Here is an 18,379-nt window from a genome sequence, read left to right as displayed (position 1 = left end):
GTCCATGTACAATTCGTCCCAAATGAACTCTGAGCACACAGATGCAAAAGGAAGTGAAGGAGTTCGATCTTATGAAGACATGGGTACCTGGTTTCACTACACACACACAGTCACACGTGTCACACACAGCTCTCAATCACAACAGCCAACCATTCTGCCCAGATGATGCATTCTCACTCAGCAGGCTGAAATGGATTCTTGTAACAATCTCTAAAGAGGAAAAGCTTCAATCTGAAATCATGCCAGAGGCAATATAGACCCATGAATTGTTTCCTAGTATACCTGTGTGTGGGATTAATGAAAACCTAAATTACGATCACTGTCTATAGCTGTGAACCCAGACACCTCCATCACATACATACTCCTCTCTGTAAGCTACAGCACACACTTTTGACGGGATGCACACCTCACAGGGGCAGGGGAGCACACCTAACAAATCCCCTAACTGAGGAGGAGGAGCAGATAGGGCACAAGAACAGATAGGGCACAGCAGTCAAAGGGTGAACTCACCTGTACCTAGTGCTGCCTCCTAAATCTACTAGAATTTGAACCATGATCTCCTTGATACAACTATCTTGAATGCTAATCTATCTTTACATCAAGTTGGGATTACTTCCTTTGGCCCCACTCTTGCCATTTTCTAGCAGCGAGTTTGCCTAACTAGATCAACTGCATTAAGAACTAACCCCAGCGTACTTTTAGAAGTGAACCACAATGTCATGCAACATGCAATAAAGGCTTATGGTAAACTTTGTGGCAGCTTTTGTAATTAGAATCTAGAATCAGGATCCAACTATCATAAAATTACCCCATTACAGAAGACAGGGGTTTCTCTCATTACAAGCATATGGTACAACTTTAAATTTTTACCAACTGTACAAAGATTTTCTTGGACTAGATGCCCAATTATTACCACATATAAAAGTACTTGAGATCCTTCAGTACAAAAACTTCCTCCAATGTTCAATGCTCATTACCTTCAAATAACTGCATGGAAGAAGAAGAAAAGAAAAGAAAAGCAATGCCATTGGTCTGTTTTGCTTCCCTTTCCCCTCTCAGTTGTGAGGGGGAAGAGCAAGGAAAAATAGTCCCATGTGAAACCTATCCCTATGCTCATTTACTCAAAAGTATGCCTCAAGACTTATGAGACTTGCTTCCAAGTGCCTAGTCTGCAACTATAAACATACAATGCCTCATTTAGAAGCTAATGTAAGAACCAGATCCCATTATAGACAAAAAAACTAATTCCTTAGAGCTAAACTCAACAGCCACTTGCTCTACTGCCATTATAATCTGTTGAACTGCTACCATTCATTTCTTAAAACTGTTCCAAGAGCATACCTTATCTGCCAAACAAGTATATATTTACAATCTGTTTCCACACTTCTTTAAATTAGCATTATGCATTTGCATAACACTTTGGTTATTGTAAGATACAGTGTGGCGACTATCCATCTGGAAAAGCAGAATACTTAGTATGTTATCAGAAACCAATGACTTTAGAAGCACTACAAAAATGATATGGGGAAGCAAATTCACAACCATAACTCTATAAAATTTTGTATTATAGACAATTTTTAAAATTGAAAATGCATTAACACAAAGAAATTAAAGCCCCTCACAAGTGAGGGAGGGGGAGTACTCAGTAATGTGTTAGGTTTGCAAGCTGCAGAATCTGATGTCATGTGCATTTCAGTACTTTTATTCAATAAAGAACAAAGTGAGATTACATATTTTACAACTATGGAGTATACCATTCAGAACTCTACAGTGATAGCCTTCCAGTTTAATGGCAAGAATTACTATGTTAAGGGGTTTCTTAATGTTCAACAACACAAATTTTGCTAAAAGTAGTCTGAACTACATCTCGCTTATTGGTATACTTGAAGGAAATTAATGAAACTTCAACCACATTCTAAAAAGCTGTTATTACTAATATGGTTCTCTCTCTAAAGAGAACTTTAAAAAACTTTAATGTCAACAAAGCAGCTTTATTGGTTCATATTTTTGTGATTAGGTAAAAGAAGCTTTTACCATTCTAACAAAACATATATTTCACCCTTGTACCTCAAACAACAAATCATTCACCAAGGGTATTGTGTTAGTGAGGAAATCGCAGCTGAAGACAGTTTACCAGGCATTGATAAGATGCTACAACAAACAAAACCTTCAGGGATGTCCCCAGCTTTAGAATAAGCCAAACCAACCAGCAGTATTACAATCAGCATCATCCCCACACCAACCAATTAAAGGGATATCTCTACATCATACCTAAATAAGATCACCCTAGAATTGCTAAAACCCACAGATTCAGAAGTAGTTCCAAATCTACCAACGTAGGTTCAGTCTTCCCACCCTTTTAAGATCCCACCCCCCACCCCCTTTAGGCTAAACATGCATTGGGGCGTTTGTTTATTTTACCATCTGTAATGTGGCAATGCCACAAGGGTCAGGCTGCAACCAGCCAACCAGCTCTGAAGACCAAGGGATTAGACTTCGACAATGCATGTCAACTTTAAAAGCGCGGGGGGCGGGGGTGAGGAGGCTTTTGCCAGCGTTGGACAAAAAGGGGTTTGCGGGCTAACATTTCCAGTTCCCAGCTTTCCAAAAATGATCACAAGCGTCAGGGAGAAATAGAGGGAGAGCGCTTGTAAGGCAGAGAAGAGGGTGTCCTCACCCAAGCCAGGAATCCCGGGGCCCTTTTCTTGGCCTGTGTGACGGTGTCATGTTTTGCTCTGGGAGGCTGGCTCCAGGGAGCGAGAGAGAGATTAGAGCAGGCCTCCCCCCCTCCCTCTCTCTCCGAGGGCCTGGCACACTAGTATCCAGCCTGCCGGCCTGCCCTCACACGCACTGGCTTTTCTCCCTCCTAAAGAGAGCTGCTGCCCGGAGAGGAGCCTTCTTCGCAGGGCTGGGTCACTTATTCTGCACAGGAAGATGCATTGGAATTCGCGCAGGCGCAGTCCCGTTCGGAATTAGCCCACCTTAAAATAAATAAATAAGAGAAAAAGGGCCGGGAGACCGCGGGGGTGGGAGGGTCGCTCCAGAAACTCCTCGACATCCCCTTGCCCCCCCCGCACGGATTGCAGAGCTTTCCCCTCTCTCTGAAACCCCCCAAAGCGAGGGGGGAGGAGGATAGGTGTGGGGGGGGGTCTAGGCTCCCACAGCGCCCCCTCCCAGGGACTGCCTAAAGGTTTCCCCCACCTCCCCATTCGCTTCCTCCTCCTTCTGCTGCAGCCCCCTCTCCTCAGCCGCTGCCCCCCCGAAGAGGGAAACACCCGCCCCCCCCCGACAAACACGGGGCCTTTTTGCCGCGCGCCTCCCCTTCTTCCCCCCTCACAGGGGACAGCGTGGTTCGTGCGCCTCTCCCCCCCCCCCCACCGCACCCCGGCCTCCCCTCATTCCCTCACGACGACGGCGCCCTCTCGCCCGGCCGCCCTCCCGCCCGGCCTCCGTGAGGCAGCTCCAGGCCCGGAGAAGGAGGAAGGCGGAGGCTCCCCGCTCGGTCCGCTCACCTGCCCGCCGCGGCTGACAAGCCTCCCCCAGGCCGAGCGACGAGAGCCGGCCGCGAGCAGCAGCCCTTTCCCCCGCCCCGGCCGGGCTACGCTTCGCTCGGGGAGCGTCGTCGACGGCGGTGGCGGCAGCAGCAGGCGGTTGGAGGCGGCGGCAGTCCGGAAACGCCAACAGCAGGAGCGGCGGTGGCGGCGGCTCCTCAGCCGGGCGCCGAGGGGGAGAGGCTTGGGCGGGGAATGACAGGCTCGGGGGCGGGACCGAGAGGAGGAATGCGGGGGGAGGGGCCGAGCAGCGCTGCATTATTTATTAGTCCTAATACGTAGTCTTGTTTATTAGTAGTATTAGTGCTGCATTATTCATTAGTAACAAGTATTTTTTATTTTATTTTAATTAGGTATTCGTCTTCCGGAGGTGTGGCCGTGCTTATCTCATGAGGCAAAGAACAGCGAGTCTTCTGTCAAGTTAAAAGCGCAGTCCTAAGCATACCTACTCAGGGGTAAGTCTTACTGCATTTCAGCGGGGCTTACTCCCAGGTTAATGGGGTAGGATGCCTAACACATTTATTCAGGCATAAGGATATTGTTATTATTCCCTTCCAGAGGCGTGGCCGCGTTACGTTCTTGCAGCTGAAAACAACAAGTGGTGTGACATTTTAAAGGTGCCGGCCTAACTATGTCTGCTAAGAAGGGTAAGTCCTATTGCATTTAATAGGGCTTACTCTCAGATAAGGCTGCACAACACATTTACTCAGGCATAAGGTTATTATTATTGCCAACCACCGTTTTATTGTGTTTACATTAGTAACCCTGTTCCACAGTAGTTATTCATTAAAAACATGTAATATAAACATTAAAACAGATTAAATGTGACAACTCCCACACCCAGATGATTATGATTTATTGATTCGGCTTGCATCCCACTCTTCCATTTGAGAGCTCAGAACATCTTCAGTGAATATTATCATTACTCATCTTCCAGAGGTGTAGCCATGATAAGTGATTGCAGCCCAAAATGGGTCTTGTGGCAACTAAAAAGTGTTGTCTTAACCATGCCTACTCAGAAGTTAGTCTTATTGCTTTCAGTGGGACTTATTCCCAGTTAAGTGGTTAGGATGCCTATTGCATTTATTACGGCATAAGCTCTGCCTCATTTATATGTATGATGTGGGCGTTGTTAACAGGAAGAACAGAAGTATCTGAAATGCTGACAATCACGTTATTGACAGTGGCCATTCACACATGCAAAGCAACAGTTCCTCTTGATAACACAGACATCTTTTTGGCATTGGTGTCAATGAACAGCTAGTACAATTAAAAAGCAAAACATTGTGTTGATTCAGTCCGCAAGTGATGGCACTGAATCTGCAGCGGTTTCAAGGTGCAGTCTCTTTTTGAAGTTCAAGGGTTTCTGCCTTAAGTTCAGTTGCTTTACACAGCATCCTGGGAGGTTGAAATATTTTTGCGCTGGGGAAACAAGGCCTAGGGAATTAACTGGTCCCACAGGTTCTTTGGGTAGCAGGGCTTCTGGGACCAGCCCACCTTCCCGTCCCCTCCTGCATATGCCCTTTCCCTTATAATTCAGGGTCCTTGGCTCATCACCTGTGTAATGTTTCTGGGTCAACAACAGATATAAAGAGGAGATATAAAGATATAATTAGGAGTAATTTTTATAAACAAGCTTTATTCAGAGTAGTCTCCAAGACCCTCTGCTGGAACTGAAACTCAAGGCCTAAGGAACGGCCCGGTGTCCTGTGACTCCAGAGTAAGTCATCAGATTGCCAAGCCTTTAACCTTGAATAAGTTATAAAATGTGAACAAAAAATGAAATGATTTTTTAAAGAACCCATAAGATTATTACTATAGACATATATGTTGTTTCTGCTGCATGAACTGCATAGACACAGATGTATCTACTATGGAACTCCAGTCGCTTTCACTAGTCTTTCTTGCTTTTGCTACATCAACATACAACTCATCTGAAATATCTTTAACAGTGTGCACCTGATTTTTCTTTCTCTCTGGCTTGGTAACACATTGCAAAATTATTCCCACAGTTAAAACAGCTCCCCCCCCCCCATGCTCAACGGTTTAGGACCATGCGGCATTCCACATTTTTTTGCATGGTTCTTTCTTTTGTATTCTTATTATATTTTAATTTATACCCTGCCTTTTTCCCTGACAGAATTTTAGGTGGCCTCTTCTCACAGTGAGAGAAGCTATTTCCACTTTTGAAACTAGCTTCCTTATACTCTGCTCCTTAATATGCAGAGTATGGACAATATTTCTGGCCTGTGCTTTTACAGTTCCTGAGGACCTGCAAATCTGAATAGTTTTGTCCAGGGGCAGATCCCTCTCATGCAACAGCTGCTCTCAGAGGACATTGTCTTTGATGCCACAGATTTATTTATGTTTATTACATTTATATGCCACCTTTATATTCTAAGCATATCAACATGGTGCACATGGTTCTCCTCCTCCCATCCTCACAACAACCCTGTGAGGCAGGTGAGGCTAAGATGATAACTGGCCCAAGGTCACCCAGTGAGCTTCATGGCTGAGTGGGGATTTAAACCCTAGTTTCACAGGTCATAGTCCAGCACTTTAACCATTGCGTCAGTTCCCTTCATTGGTCATTTTGTACCTTACAGCTTTGGCCAAATCAATCACTGTTTTGGGAAATGTAAAGCTAGGCACTGTAACATCAACATAGCTTCCTTACATTGTCATAACTTGGAGTTATTCTGGCATATGGGGCTCAGCAGCAATCATATCCTGCCAATATAACTTGGGGATAGAATTGCCCCATACATAGGAGCCAACTCCTAGGGGCTGAGGTCCCTTCCCCCCATAAAATATTTGAGGGCCCCCACAAAGTTAATGGGCATTGTCATTCAAATAGTGTGTGTGTTGCATCATGTGATCGATTATGCAGGGCTTACCTGTCCCCACCCTCATGTTTTATCCAAGTTGGCACCCCTGGTTCCATATATTATTTAAACCATACTGGGTGCAAAACAGATTGCAGATTGCACCCAGGGCTGTTGGGACAAAAAACAAATTGTGTCTGTTCCCCCATTTAAAAATAAAAGCCAGAGTTGTTTGGGAAAGCAAGTCCCCTATGCAGCAGAGAGCAGAAGTAAAGAGATATGTGGTAGTCGTTATATTGGCAGAGATGAGGTATAAATTTAGCTGCTGCCCTAGTCAAGAGAAGCCAAATTGCCTAGCAAGTCTTAGTGTTTAACCCACCTAACCTGCAGAACCTGGATCCCATCTTTATATAACAAAAAATCATCTCCTACCTCACCCCCGTGGCACACACCTAACTCTGCATAGGACCAGAAAGCACACTGATTTCAATTAAAGACTTACATGTATGTTTCTGACTCCCATCTTCTCTGCACGCTTACCTGGGATGAGCCTCATTAAGCTCAAGTAAACATGCCTAAGCTTGGGCTATTCTTTCTCACACTGAAATCCATTGAGCACTAGAAGTGCTCTGCTTTGGCCTTTAAAGATGGAGAGAGGACTGGCCATGCCATTTCAGAAATAAAACATGCACATTCCTTCATTTCTTAACATGTGTTCGTGTGGAAAGGAGTGAGGCCCAGGTTGTGAATTTGTGAGGAGCCCCGCAAAATACTCATTGGGTCCTGCATAGGCCTGTAGCTGGGGGCAGGGGGGTGACCCCCTGAATAATTAAATTTGTTACAGAAAAATTAAAAACAAACAGGAAATCCTTTGTTTTAGTTCTCAAGGGCACAAATGCTAATATTTTGGGGTGGGTTGGCAATGGAATCTGCCTAGTATGAAAACATCACATGAGAAGGGCCAGGAGGCAGAGCTTAAAATGGAAGGAATTTTGACAAGTCTGGTCAATTTGTTTTTAAGTATCTAAATTCACTGTTGAGGGACTCAGAAGGTAGGCAGAATTTCCCTGCCTGACAAATGAAATGGCAAACAAACACCTGCTATATGACTATGATATCCATTCAAAAGCTATTATTCTTCAAGGAGGTGGGATTCTGGGAGTTTCTGCTTGCTGGGCTGAGGAACTATTGGCCATGGGGGTGTATTTTTTATGTCTTGTCAGGTGGGGGTGCAAAGGATATGAAGCTATATTTTCCCCTGGGGGGAGGAAATGCAGGCCCCCAATCCATCACCACCATTATTACCATTGTAACTTCAAAGCAAACATTCATCATAAGTTTGTTTGCTGGAAGTAAATCCAGAACAGCAACTCTTCTGTGGAAGGCAAGGTGTTGGCACCATCCTTCCCTGATGAAGATAACATTGGATCTAACCCTTTGTCTACTATCAGTGGACTGCTGTTTTGGAAGGAGAATGTACCACTGAGAAGTCAGCAAGAAATTCAACTAACTTGCACCAACAGAAGATAAAACCTATCCACTCTTAAGGAAATCAGCCCTGAGTGCTCACTGGAAGGACAGATCCTGAAGCTGAGACTCCAATACTCATGAGAATACGCCACCTCATGAGAAGAGAAGACTCCCTGGAAAAGACCCTGATGTTGGGAAAGATGGAGGGCACAAGGAGAAGGACAACAAAGGATGAGATGGTTGATAGTGTTCTCAAAGCTACCAGCATGAGTTTGACCAAACTGCGGGAGGCAGTGGAAGACAGGAGTGCCTGGTGTGCTCTGGTCCATGGGGTCACGAAGAGTCGGACACGACTAAACAACAACAACAACAGCAAACCTGCACAGCCTCAAATTTCATTATACCCAGGGGTCTACAATGTTTGGCCATACATGGAAGTTCCAGTGTTCCTGTCTTAAATCTTAGGAGTGGCTGGAGTACTTCTTCATTATAGAAAAAAATCCTGTTGCAAACTCTGACTCAGCATTTGTAAATGCAGGAGACTCTGAAGGGAAGCAGGCAAATGTTTTCCAGGCACACAAAGTAAATTGCCCATAAAAGTGCAATGGATAATTTTCAGGAGCAACAAAAGCGAGGATCAACAGGAGAAACTATTCAGAGGAAAAAATGTGTAGCCAAGTGGTGGAAAATAACAGATACTATGTGAAATGTATTGCTGGAGTAACTCAGTTTGCAGTGGTCAATCAGTTGTCTTTCAGGGGTGATTCAGGGTGTGAACAATTAGGAGTAGATGCAGGTGGTTAGCTGAATTTTCTATGAGAAAATATTTTTAAAATTGCAACAAATTGTGAAAACGATTCCTGCAAGTGCTAAATATACTAGCCCTGAAATCCAAAATGAAATCCACAGCATGACTCAAACAGTTGTAGATTTTTTTCTGGAGCAAATGGTTTAAAGTACTTGTGTTGTGTTGTTGGTTGATGAGACTAGGGACAAACAAGGCGTTGAAGATACAGGGTTATTCCTGATTTTTTAACAACCTTTTTTATGTTAATTGTTGGCAAGATAATTAAGAATTGTTGAAGTTGCTTAGTGAAAATGTTTGAATGTGCCTAAGTTGCAGGACAACTCCAAAAATAAGGGCTAATTTAAAAAATTTCACAGTTTTGTCTTTAAAAGGACCTGCCAGATTTTGATGTGTTTTTAATCTTTGTTGGAAGCCGCCCAGAGTGGCTGGGGAAACCCAGCCAGATGGGCAGGGTACAAATTATAAATTATTATTATTATTATTGTTATTATTATTATTATTATTATTAACTGTCCCCTTAAACTGCTCCATTACTTTTTGTCCATCCCTTCCCCCGCCCCCAAACTTTTAAACTGGCTTCAAGCCCGGTCCTGCACCAGGATGTTCCCAATAGACCGTGCCAAAAATGTACTTGGATATTCTGTTACGTTATATTGAAAAAGGAGAAACAGTCGTGTGTTAGTAACTAGATGATAAGATGCAATGTTGAGATAATACTTACAAAGGGGTGTGAAGCAGTGGTACATATTATACTTTTGTGGACTCATCCTTCCAACACAGTGTTCCCCAAACTTCCAGTAGCTAAGAGCAGGATCCATTATGGAGATGTGGCAGAATCACCTACCACCAGCAGATAGGTGCAAGCCCAGAGCAGCATAATCACTCGGGGAGGCAGCGGACAGCTTCCTCTGGGGGTGGATGCTTTGGGAGTGATTTCTTTCTTGCAGTTTGGGAGTTCTCGATCTCATGAATGGATGCCTAACTTGCTATCGCTGAACAATGCTGTTTGACAATGCTGCTGCACAAGCCAGCTGGTCTGTTAAAAGTAAATGTCAGAAATAATCTTTTCCAGCCATCAGGGCAGGAAGTGTGCCATTGTTCTGCTATCCTGGCCAGCTAAAGCCCTTTTTTTTCAGAGAAGTGGTTTAAAGTTATTTGTTGCTAGATGAAACTGCTGACCCACACTTGTGTCCCTAGGGGTATGAATAACAAACTATTCATCAAGTATTGTCCTGGTCAGCTTTACTGTAGGAAAATGTTTGAGGAGGCGGTGATGGCTGGCAGCCTAGAAACCCACATCACTCTCCAAACAGGGCTGCTAGCCATGGCCATAGGCAGGCCCCTCTCCATATATCTCTGGAATGGCAAGTAGGGGCTGGATTTGGCCCTGGGTGCTAGTTTATTAATATATGGCCTGAGGTTCCACTGAAAAATGATTGCCTCTTAATTCCTTTCCACCAAACAACAGAATAAACACCTGGTTGATAGAACTGGAAGGCATCCAACAGGACGTTTAGTTGATCCCATGCTCCGAGGCAAAACATCCTCTACTTAAAAGCATCCCTCGTAAATATTTGTCCAACCATACTGAAAACCTCTCAGTTTATTTCAGGGCTGAACCACTCCTAAAAGCAGGAAGCTTTAAGTGACATTTCATTTAAATCTGACCTCCTTCCGCTGATTTTCTTGCCTTATCCACTGGAGTTGACCTTTTTCCTTTTTCACCTATTATTTGCAAACTGTCAACATACATCCAACATTCATATTCTTTCTCTTGTCTGAACATGCCCAGTTACTCCATCCCTTCTCAGTGTAGTTTGCTGTTTTATCACCAAGCAGGTCTCCAGGACTTGACCTCTGCAGCATACGTCCCCCAGCCATCTTCTCCAGTGCCATCCCCTCTCACCTTTAGAGATGGACTGACACAAAGAAATGGAGCATGCACATGATCTAAGACAGGAGGGAGGGCCACATGTCTCTGCACAGAGGGACGCATACGGCACACCCCACCCAAACAGTCCAAACGCATGCCCACACTGCATATCAACAACTCACAAATTCACACACTTTGCATGGAAACACACCAAACTCTCACACTCCTGCCCTCTCAGGCACTCAAATGCAGGCACACACACATAGCTCTCTGTCGCACGTGCGCGCTCCCTCCACCTGTGAAGTGTGCAATTGGTTAAGAATAAAATACATATTTTCTCCCCACTCCCTGCCTCCAATCACAGTGCTGCAATGGGGAGGTATGCACCTGCTAAAGATAAAGGTAAAGGGACCCCTGACCATTAGGTCCAGTCGTGACTGACTCTGGGGTTGCGGCGCTCTTCTCGCTTTATTGGCCGAGGGAGCCAGCGTACAGCTTCCAGGTCATGTGGCCAGCATGACTAAGCTGCTTCTGGCGAAACCAGAGCAGCGCACGGAAACTCCATTTACCTTCCCGCTGCAGCGGTAACTGTTTATCTACTTGCACTTGACGTGCTTTCAAACTGCTAGGTTGGCAGGAGCAGGGACTGAGCAACGGGAGCTCACCCTGTCGCGGGGATTCAAACCGCCGACCTTCTGATCGGCAAGTCCTAGGCTCTGTGGTTTAACCCACAGCGATACTCGCCATCAAATTGTGGACTTAATTAGAGACCCAACAAGACATTCAGCATTGCAAAGGGGCCATAGCTCAGTGGCAGAGCATGTGCCTTGCATGCAAAAGGCCCCAGGTTCAATCCCAGGGGCAGCATCCCCTGGTGGGGTTGTGAATCTTCCCTGCCTGAAACTTGAAGAGCTTCTGCCAGTCAGTTTAGACAAGGGTGGGCTAGATGGACCAGTGGTCTGACTCAGTATACGGCAGCTTCCTGTGTTCCTAACACAATCACACACTGTTGCTGTACAATCTCTATGCCTGTTAGAAATATGGTGGTGGTAATTCAATGCATTATGTCTAGGGCGGTACTTTGATTGTGGTGGTCTGAATCCCAAGTGACCTTCCTTCCTTCCCATGTTAGCCAGATCAGGGAGCAGACAGGGGATGTATTTGTACTAAAGAAGAACAATGTCCTGAACACATGTATTGTTCTCATTTTGTAAGACACAGTGATTCAGATGTCTCGAGTCTTGGTTATTTTGCTGGTTTCCATCATGAAACCATTAGCAAAAAGGAAGTCTTTTGCAAAACCACAAAAATGCAGTTTCCAACCTGATGTGTCTGGGAAAGTAATTTGCATGACTTTTGAACTTCAGAAGGAGCCAAGTGCATTCTGTTTGGCTGACTGAGATATGGTTACATTTTATTAAATGCCAGCAGTGGTCTTGATGCTGTTTGGGATGTGACAGGAACATGGAAAACTGGTGGCCCCAAATATGCCACTTGAGAGAGACAGTGCTTCCTGGACCCAATAAAAGAGCATCGTTGCCCCACCTCACACTCCCTTGCTGCATCAAAATGATGTTCCCAGTAAGCCTCTACTTATCACACACCTGCTCCTCCTAAGTGCAGGAAGCCCTTTCTCCATTCCCCTCAGTCAGAGAGAGAGGAGAGAGGCTTTGTTGGTGGCATGGGAGTCCTGGAAATGTTAGGCCCATGGGCATAGCCAAATGGGGCAGGGAGAGGTAGCTGTCCCCCCAAACAATAAAAAAAAATCAATAAAAATGCATAGCTAACTGAGGTTCTGCCCCCCCACTTGCTACACCCATGGTTAGGCCCCAAGAGTGCATGCTGTTTGTCTGGCCTCTCTATGGCACTTCTTAATTGCCACTTTGGCAGAGGACTGTAGCTCAGTGGTAGAGCCCGTTTTGCATGCAGAATGTCCAGGGTTCAATCCCTATCGTCTCCAGGTAGGGGCTGTCTGAAAACCATAGAAAACTACTGCCAGTATGGAGCTAGCTGAACCAAGGTCAGAAGCTAGATAAAGCAGCTTCTGATGTTCCTATGATGCTTTTAATGTACCGACTTAGAGAAGCCTTCCACTACCTGGTGCCTCCATCATCCCCAGCCAACATGGCCATTGTGTTGTTGCATATGTGTTTGCCGTTTGGGCCCTGACACCCAGTTAGTTTGCTGTTAGGAAACAGTACGAGTGTTGCTGCCAGTACCGCAGCCTCCTGGTGCTCATCTTGCAAATCGTTTGGGACCCGGTTATTAGGAGGACCCTCAGTAGAGCTGGCCTGTCCATGAGGCAGGATGAGACAGTCACCTCAGGAAACAGATTTGCCTGTTGACACACACCTCCTACTCCCTGGGCTGCTTTGGGCAGTGTGTGTGCAGGCAGGTGGCGGACGGTGGCCTTTTCAGTTTGGCCTAGGGTGGTGCAACGTTCTGGGCCCAGCCCTGACCCTCAGCCAGACCTAGAGGCCTCAAGGCCTTCCCCAACCCCATAATAACTCTTTGAGAGTTACAAAAGGCAAGAGGCAGATTCTGATCTATGCTGGGATGGGCTATGGCAGCTCCAAGCTCTTGCAGAGCATAATAATGTCAGTGGGCATATGCTAGACCTGGTTGCCTCAAAGCCATTAGGTACCCACATGCAGCCCATGACCCTCCATAGACTCCAGTAACACCTCCCAATCATTATTAGTATTATTAATTATTTTCTAATCAGACTTGAGTTACAACTACTGTATATTGTTTTAATTGTGGAAATTAAAAATCTTACCTGTGTGCTGAAACCTGTACAGAACCTAAAACTGAATATTTATTCAGAAGGCTTACACCATTAGACAGACTGCATTGTCTGCATTACACAGACAAGATTATGATATGCGGAGAACATGTACAAAACAGAATTTGCACGTTGGAGTTTTTTTGTATTGATACCAAGTCTGCACTGGCATCTGCTGGCCAGAACAGAATATTGCATGCAGCAAATTCTGCACCTGTAAAATCCTCGCACCAACCACGTCATGCAATGTTGCTACCCTGATGTCACTTAATAGTAAAAATGGTATACATAGAGAGGGAGGGAGGGGGGAAATACTACACATTATGTGTGCTGCTGTGGCATGCATTATGCTTATTTTTCCAATTTTTTATTGAAGTAAAGCAAATAAAACCCTGATGTCACTTACGTAATCACAGTAAAATTGCAGGGGGGGGGGCAGATCGGCGTCTCTGCACTGTGAGTCTCATGTTTGTAAAATAAATTGGTTTTTAAAATTTTTTTACTTCTTTTTAATGGCTTGACAAATTATTGTTTTTAAAATGCCCCCCGCCCTTGTTGGTGCTAAAGCCACTTTCTTCTTCCTCTTCCTTGGTATTTTCATAAAAGAATAGCTGTGATTCCACGTATCCCATACCTGGCAATGAAGGGTTGCATTCAATTGAAATTAATGGACCTAAGTTAGTCATGCTCATTCACTTATCTACTCATGAGTAGGACTAGCACTGGCTACAGCCCAATAGGTGGAATTCAGTGTCCTGCTAATACCATCATCCCATCATTTCTGCTTGCCAAATGGATCAATCTCTCCCCATGCAACAAACTGTTCTGGGAGTTTTCAATACACCGCACCTCTGCCACTGTGCAGCCATTGGAGGGTGCAGGGGAAGAAGGCAGAAAGCCCCATTGTGCTAGCATGACTTGTTGCCCTGCTCCCACTAGCATAACTGTTTAGTTGAATCCTGCCCTCCAAGCAGTCTATATTCCAAACTGAAGTTACTGTTGTGAAATCATCTTATCAAATGCAAAGAGAGATATTGGGGAGGTAGCTACAATCGCTCTCTGCATGCTCACACCATTTACTTATGAGGCTTATAATTCTGAATCATGTCTCAATTTTAACTCCTTAGGGCACAATATTGCCAGCACCCTTACAAGAATAAAATAAATAAGCACCTCTGTTCTACCATAATTCAAAAGTATTTGACATCTATGACCATCTATGACAATAATATTTGAATTTTCATTCATGTTGGGCCTTTAAATAAAGTTCGTTTTTGGATCAAGGGGAGTGTTTTCTTTTTACTTCTCTCTGTATAGTTAACTAGAAACAAAAAGTGCTGTTTAATAATATTCTAGTAAAAAGGGGAAAAAAGAAAAGGCTTGTTAGTAATGAACTCATTCTTATGCATTTAGCTCGGTCATATTTTTTGACATAGTCACATTTATTTAGGAAAACAAATAGGGACCCCCAAAAGAGCTGTGCAGAGGGTGCCATGGGCCATAAATCTGTTGCTGTTTTAGTGGGAATCTAAAGATTACAAGCCTTTCTTTTGCTTCATTCTGAGTCAAGCCACCACCTAGCTAAACCTGGGACCTCATTGTGGATGCTCAGGTTACCCACACATGAGATGTAGCAAACAGCAGTATTTATTGGAATAAATAAACAAAAATAACAGCACACATATACCATGATGCTCAAAACTCCCCACTTCCTCCTAATGTCTAGATGTGTAAATGCAAGTCCACATCCTCGTCTTCCCTCACGGGTAACTCCAGGAGACAATATTTTACTTGGATAAGCACACTTTGCTTTACAGTGGTACCTCGGGTTAAGTACTTAATTCGTTCCGGAGGTCCGTTCTTAACCTGAAACTGTTCTTAACCTGAAGCACCACTTTAGCTAATGGGGCCTCCTGCTGCTGCCGCACTGCCGGAGCACAATTTCTGTTCTCATCCTGAAGCAAAGTTCTTAACCCGAGGTACTATTTCTGGGTTAGCGGAGTTTGTAACCTGAAGCGTCTGTAACCTGGAGTGTATGTAACCCGAGGTACCACTGGTACTTGGCAAGATACAAGAATTGAGGGTGTTGCAGTAAAGCAGATCCAGCAGGTGGCAGCAAACAGGTTTCCATGACACTTGATTTCCACAGCTTCAGTCATAAGAACTTGAGAAGAGTCCTGCTGAATGAGACCAAAGGGTCCTGTTTTCACAGTGGCCAACCAGATGCTTATGGGAAACCCACAAGCGGGACCTGAGAGCAACTCCACCAGGCCGTTGGGGTCCATGTGTGCATGTGTGTGTATTCAGCAATACAGTATCTCATTGATGCAATAATAGTGCATTAGTGATGGATTTATACCGGACTGTCCACACATCATTCTGTTTTATTAGTTGTCCTGCAATGCTTCCCTATGTTCCCATCTGGAGGGACACTCTTGCACCGCAGCACAAAAAAGTAAAAAATCTGGAACATTTGTGGTATTAACTTATTATTATTAATGTTATTTCTTTACCACTTGATATTTTTTAGGGAAAAAAATATCTCAAGGCAGTTCACAATCTACATTAAAACATCAAATAAAACAATCCAGAATAAAACATTACTGAAGAACATTATTCAAAGCAAGGTAATTAACAGGAAACTAAAATGCTATCTTAAAGATTTCAAATTAAAACATTACAAAGGAGATCAACGGCAAAGGGGGTCAACTACAAAATACACATCTAAGCTAGTAAAGTGAACAACAAACTTATCTTAAACATTTCCAGAGAAAATATTACTAAAGGAAGTCAAATATAAAATGCACATTTAAAACAGCATAATTAGGAAGAGAACAAAATATTATAATAAAAATAGAACATATATGCTGCTGTTGCTGCCAATCCTGCCAATGGTGGTTTATGGCGGCTGGCGGCTGTGGAAGCTCAGACTTGATGACCTGGGTCTGCACTAAGAGACAGCCAAGATGGTCTCTGACCTCTTCAGCAGCCTGTCAGGGCCCCACTCTACCAGGACAGGTGGAAAAGGGCCAGTAAGGCAGGGAGCATGTTTTTTGGGAGTCACAGCCTGGAAAATGCAGAATTTCAGCAGGAAATTTCAGGGCATGCACTGATTGGAAACGAAGGCGTGTGCCCACCCTAAAACCTTTGCCTAGTAGGAAGCGATCTCTAGTTACTCTTTACTTAATACCTAGGAACCTGTGTGTTTTGTTGAAGGCTGGAGCAGATTTGGCTAGGGGTGGGTGCGTAGCTGTAGAATGTGACTGTGTGTATTTTTGGAGCAACTCCTGCAGAGATGCTACCAGGCTGGTGGTCAAGCTTCCCCCTGCCCACCTGATCCAACTACCCTGAGAATCACTGTTATTTTATTTAGTATTTATATATATAGATAAAATTATATGCTGCTCTTCAGACAAAACATCAGAGTGGTTTACAACACTTGTACCTAAAAACCATACGTTAAAAAGTTAAAATCACAAATCAGCCACTGTGGAAGGATGTCTTCTGGACTGCCTGGACTCGCCCCTTCCCCCGGAGGAAGGCAGGCAGGCAGGCAGGCAGGAGGAGCTGCCCGGGTGGGCACTCCATCAGAGACGCGCCCGGCAGCCTCCTCTCCCCGCGAGGGCGGGGCCTCCTCGGCCGGCTCGCCACGGGGCGGAGCCTGCTGGGCAGAGGGCCGGTCCGCCCGCCCTCCGCGCCTCCTGCTCAAAAGCGCCTGCTCCGCCCGCCTCGCCTCCTCCTGCTCCGCCTCCGCTTCCCTCTCGGCGCCCGCATCTCCCGCTCGCTAAGCCCGCCACCGCCGCGACGCGCTCCGCCACTCGGCATCATGGCTCTCTCCGCCGACGCCGCCTTCCAGAAACTGGCCGCCTGGCACAAGGCCCACGGCGCCCAGCTCGTCCTCCGACAGCTCTTCCAGGCCGACCCGGAGCGCTTCAGCAAGTTCAGGTCGGTCCGGCGCGCCCGGCGAACGCGCACGCGGCGGGGCCCGACGGGCGGGCTGCTGCTCGTCTCTGGCCGCGCCGGGACTTGTCTCTCGACAGGGGCACCTGCGATGGCCGGGCAGCTCCGCCCGCGAAGCGGCGGCTTGCAAGCGGGCCCCGAGTCGCAGGACGCGCTGCAAAAGCAGCTCCGGGCTCGCCTGATCTTCTGTAGCCCCGAGGCAGGACGGGCGCGCCGTCGGGGCCGCTCCGGTGGCCGCCCGCCTGCTTGCCCTTGACTCCTCCTTGCAACGCGCTACGTGCGGACAGGCACAGCCGCGGCTGCCGGCAGAGCGAGAGGGGCATTGTGGGCCGTTCGCGCGGGAGGCTTCTCTTGCTGAGTCACGGCGAGCCGCCTCGCCTCTTCCTCCAACAACCCAGGGGAGGCCGGGCCTAGGGGGGCACTGCCCCACCGACCTCGGCTAGCCCCCCACCCACCTGCTTTCCCGGCTGCCTTTTTGCTTACTTAACAACCAGCCGTAGGGACGGCTTTGCCTGCCCCATTCCTTCTCCTCCTCAGAGGTGCCCGAATGGAGCTGAGCAAAGAGCAGGTTGGGGACAGAGTCTAGAATCGTTAAGTATTGGCACTTGCTGCTGGTCTCCCTAACTCCTGCCCCACTGCGCCAACCCCCCTTAGAAGGGGAAGTGGGGAACGGGCGTGCCATTCATTGCCCGTCGTCTGTGCTTGCCCGTTGACTCGTGCAACAGATTCATTCAGCATCTCAAACTGCTGTGCACGTGGACCTTTCGGGTCTTTCTCACCTGCTCCAGGTTGTCGCTCAGAATTGGGCTCCTCCACTTTTTCCATACTGAGGAGCCAGGAGCTGGAGTGATGATGGCACGTTTCCCTGACATTGAAGGGGAAGGGGGCTGGGGAAGCGATGAGCATTGCCATTTAAAAAAATAAAAATAGTTCCAGGTTACAGCTATTATTTTGTCCAGCTCTCAATAATAAAAGACAGCTAAGAAATTTGGTTCTAAACAAATTGTGACAAATCACCTTAAGATTTTTTGGAGTGGCTCTGAAAGAATCCATTTTGTGATTTAGTAATTACTTGAAACTTAAGATCCTGCAGTGCCAGATTTTGCA

At 45.9% G+C, this 18,379-nt stretch overlaps 2 protein-coding genes and 1 long non-coding RNA gene across 3 annotated transcripts in view; 2 read left to right on the top strand and 1 right to left on the bottom strand.

The window, feature by feature from the left end:
- GARRE1 (granule associated Rac and RHOG effector 1) overlaps positions 1 to 3,705 on the bottom strand; it is a 56,823-nt gene extending 53,118 nt beyond the window's left edge. The window contains exon 1 of the mRNA XM_081016979.1: positions 3,513 to 3,705. The gene's annotated coding sequence lies outside the window, so the exon portion shown is untranslated. The remainder of the gene's footprint in view (positions 1 to 3,512) is intronic.
- Positions 3,706 to 3,774: 69 nt separating this feature from the next.
- Positions 3,775 to 10,920, top strand: LOC308483344. Its single transcript, XR_013989636.1, has 3 exons — positions 3,775 to 4,006; positions 4,110 to 4,198; positions 7,600 to 10,920. It is a non-coding gene; the product is annotated as an uncharacterized lncRNA (long non-coding RNA).
- A 6,104-nt stretch (positions 10,921 to 17,024) lies between these two features.
- GPI (glucose-6-phosphate isomerase) overlaps positions 17,025 to 18,379 on the top strand; it is a 31,590-nt gene continuing 30,235 nt past the window's right edge. The window contains exon 1 of the mRNA XM_081017029.1: positions 17,025 to 17,257. Within this exon, the coding sequence (XP_080873155.1) occupies positions 17,139 to 17,257 (119 nt within the window). The 5' untranslated portion in view covers positions 17,025 to 17,138. The remainder of the gene's footprint in view (positions 17,258 to 18,379) is intronic.

Source organism: Podarcis pityusensis, assembly GCF_964106645.2.
Source record: "Podarcis pityusensis genome assembly, chromosome: 8".
Taxonomy (NCBI): Eukaryota; Metazoa; Chordata; class Lepidosauria; order Squamata; family Lacertidae; genus Podarcis; species Podarcis pityusensis.
This window is presented reverse-complemented; position numbering and strand designations above follow the sequence as displayed.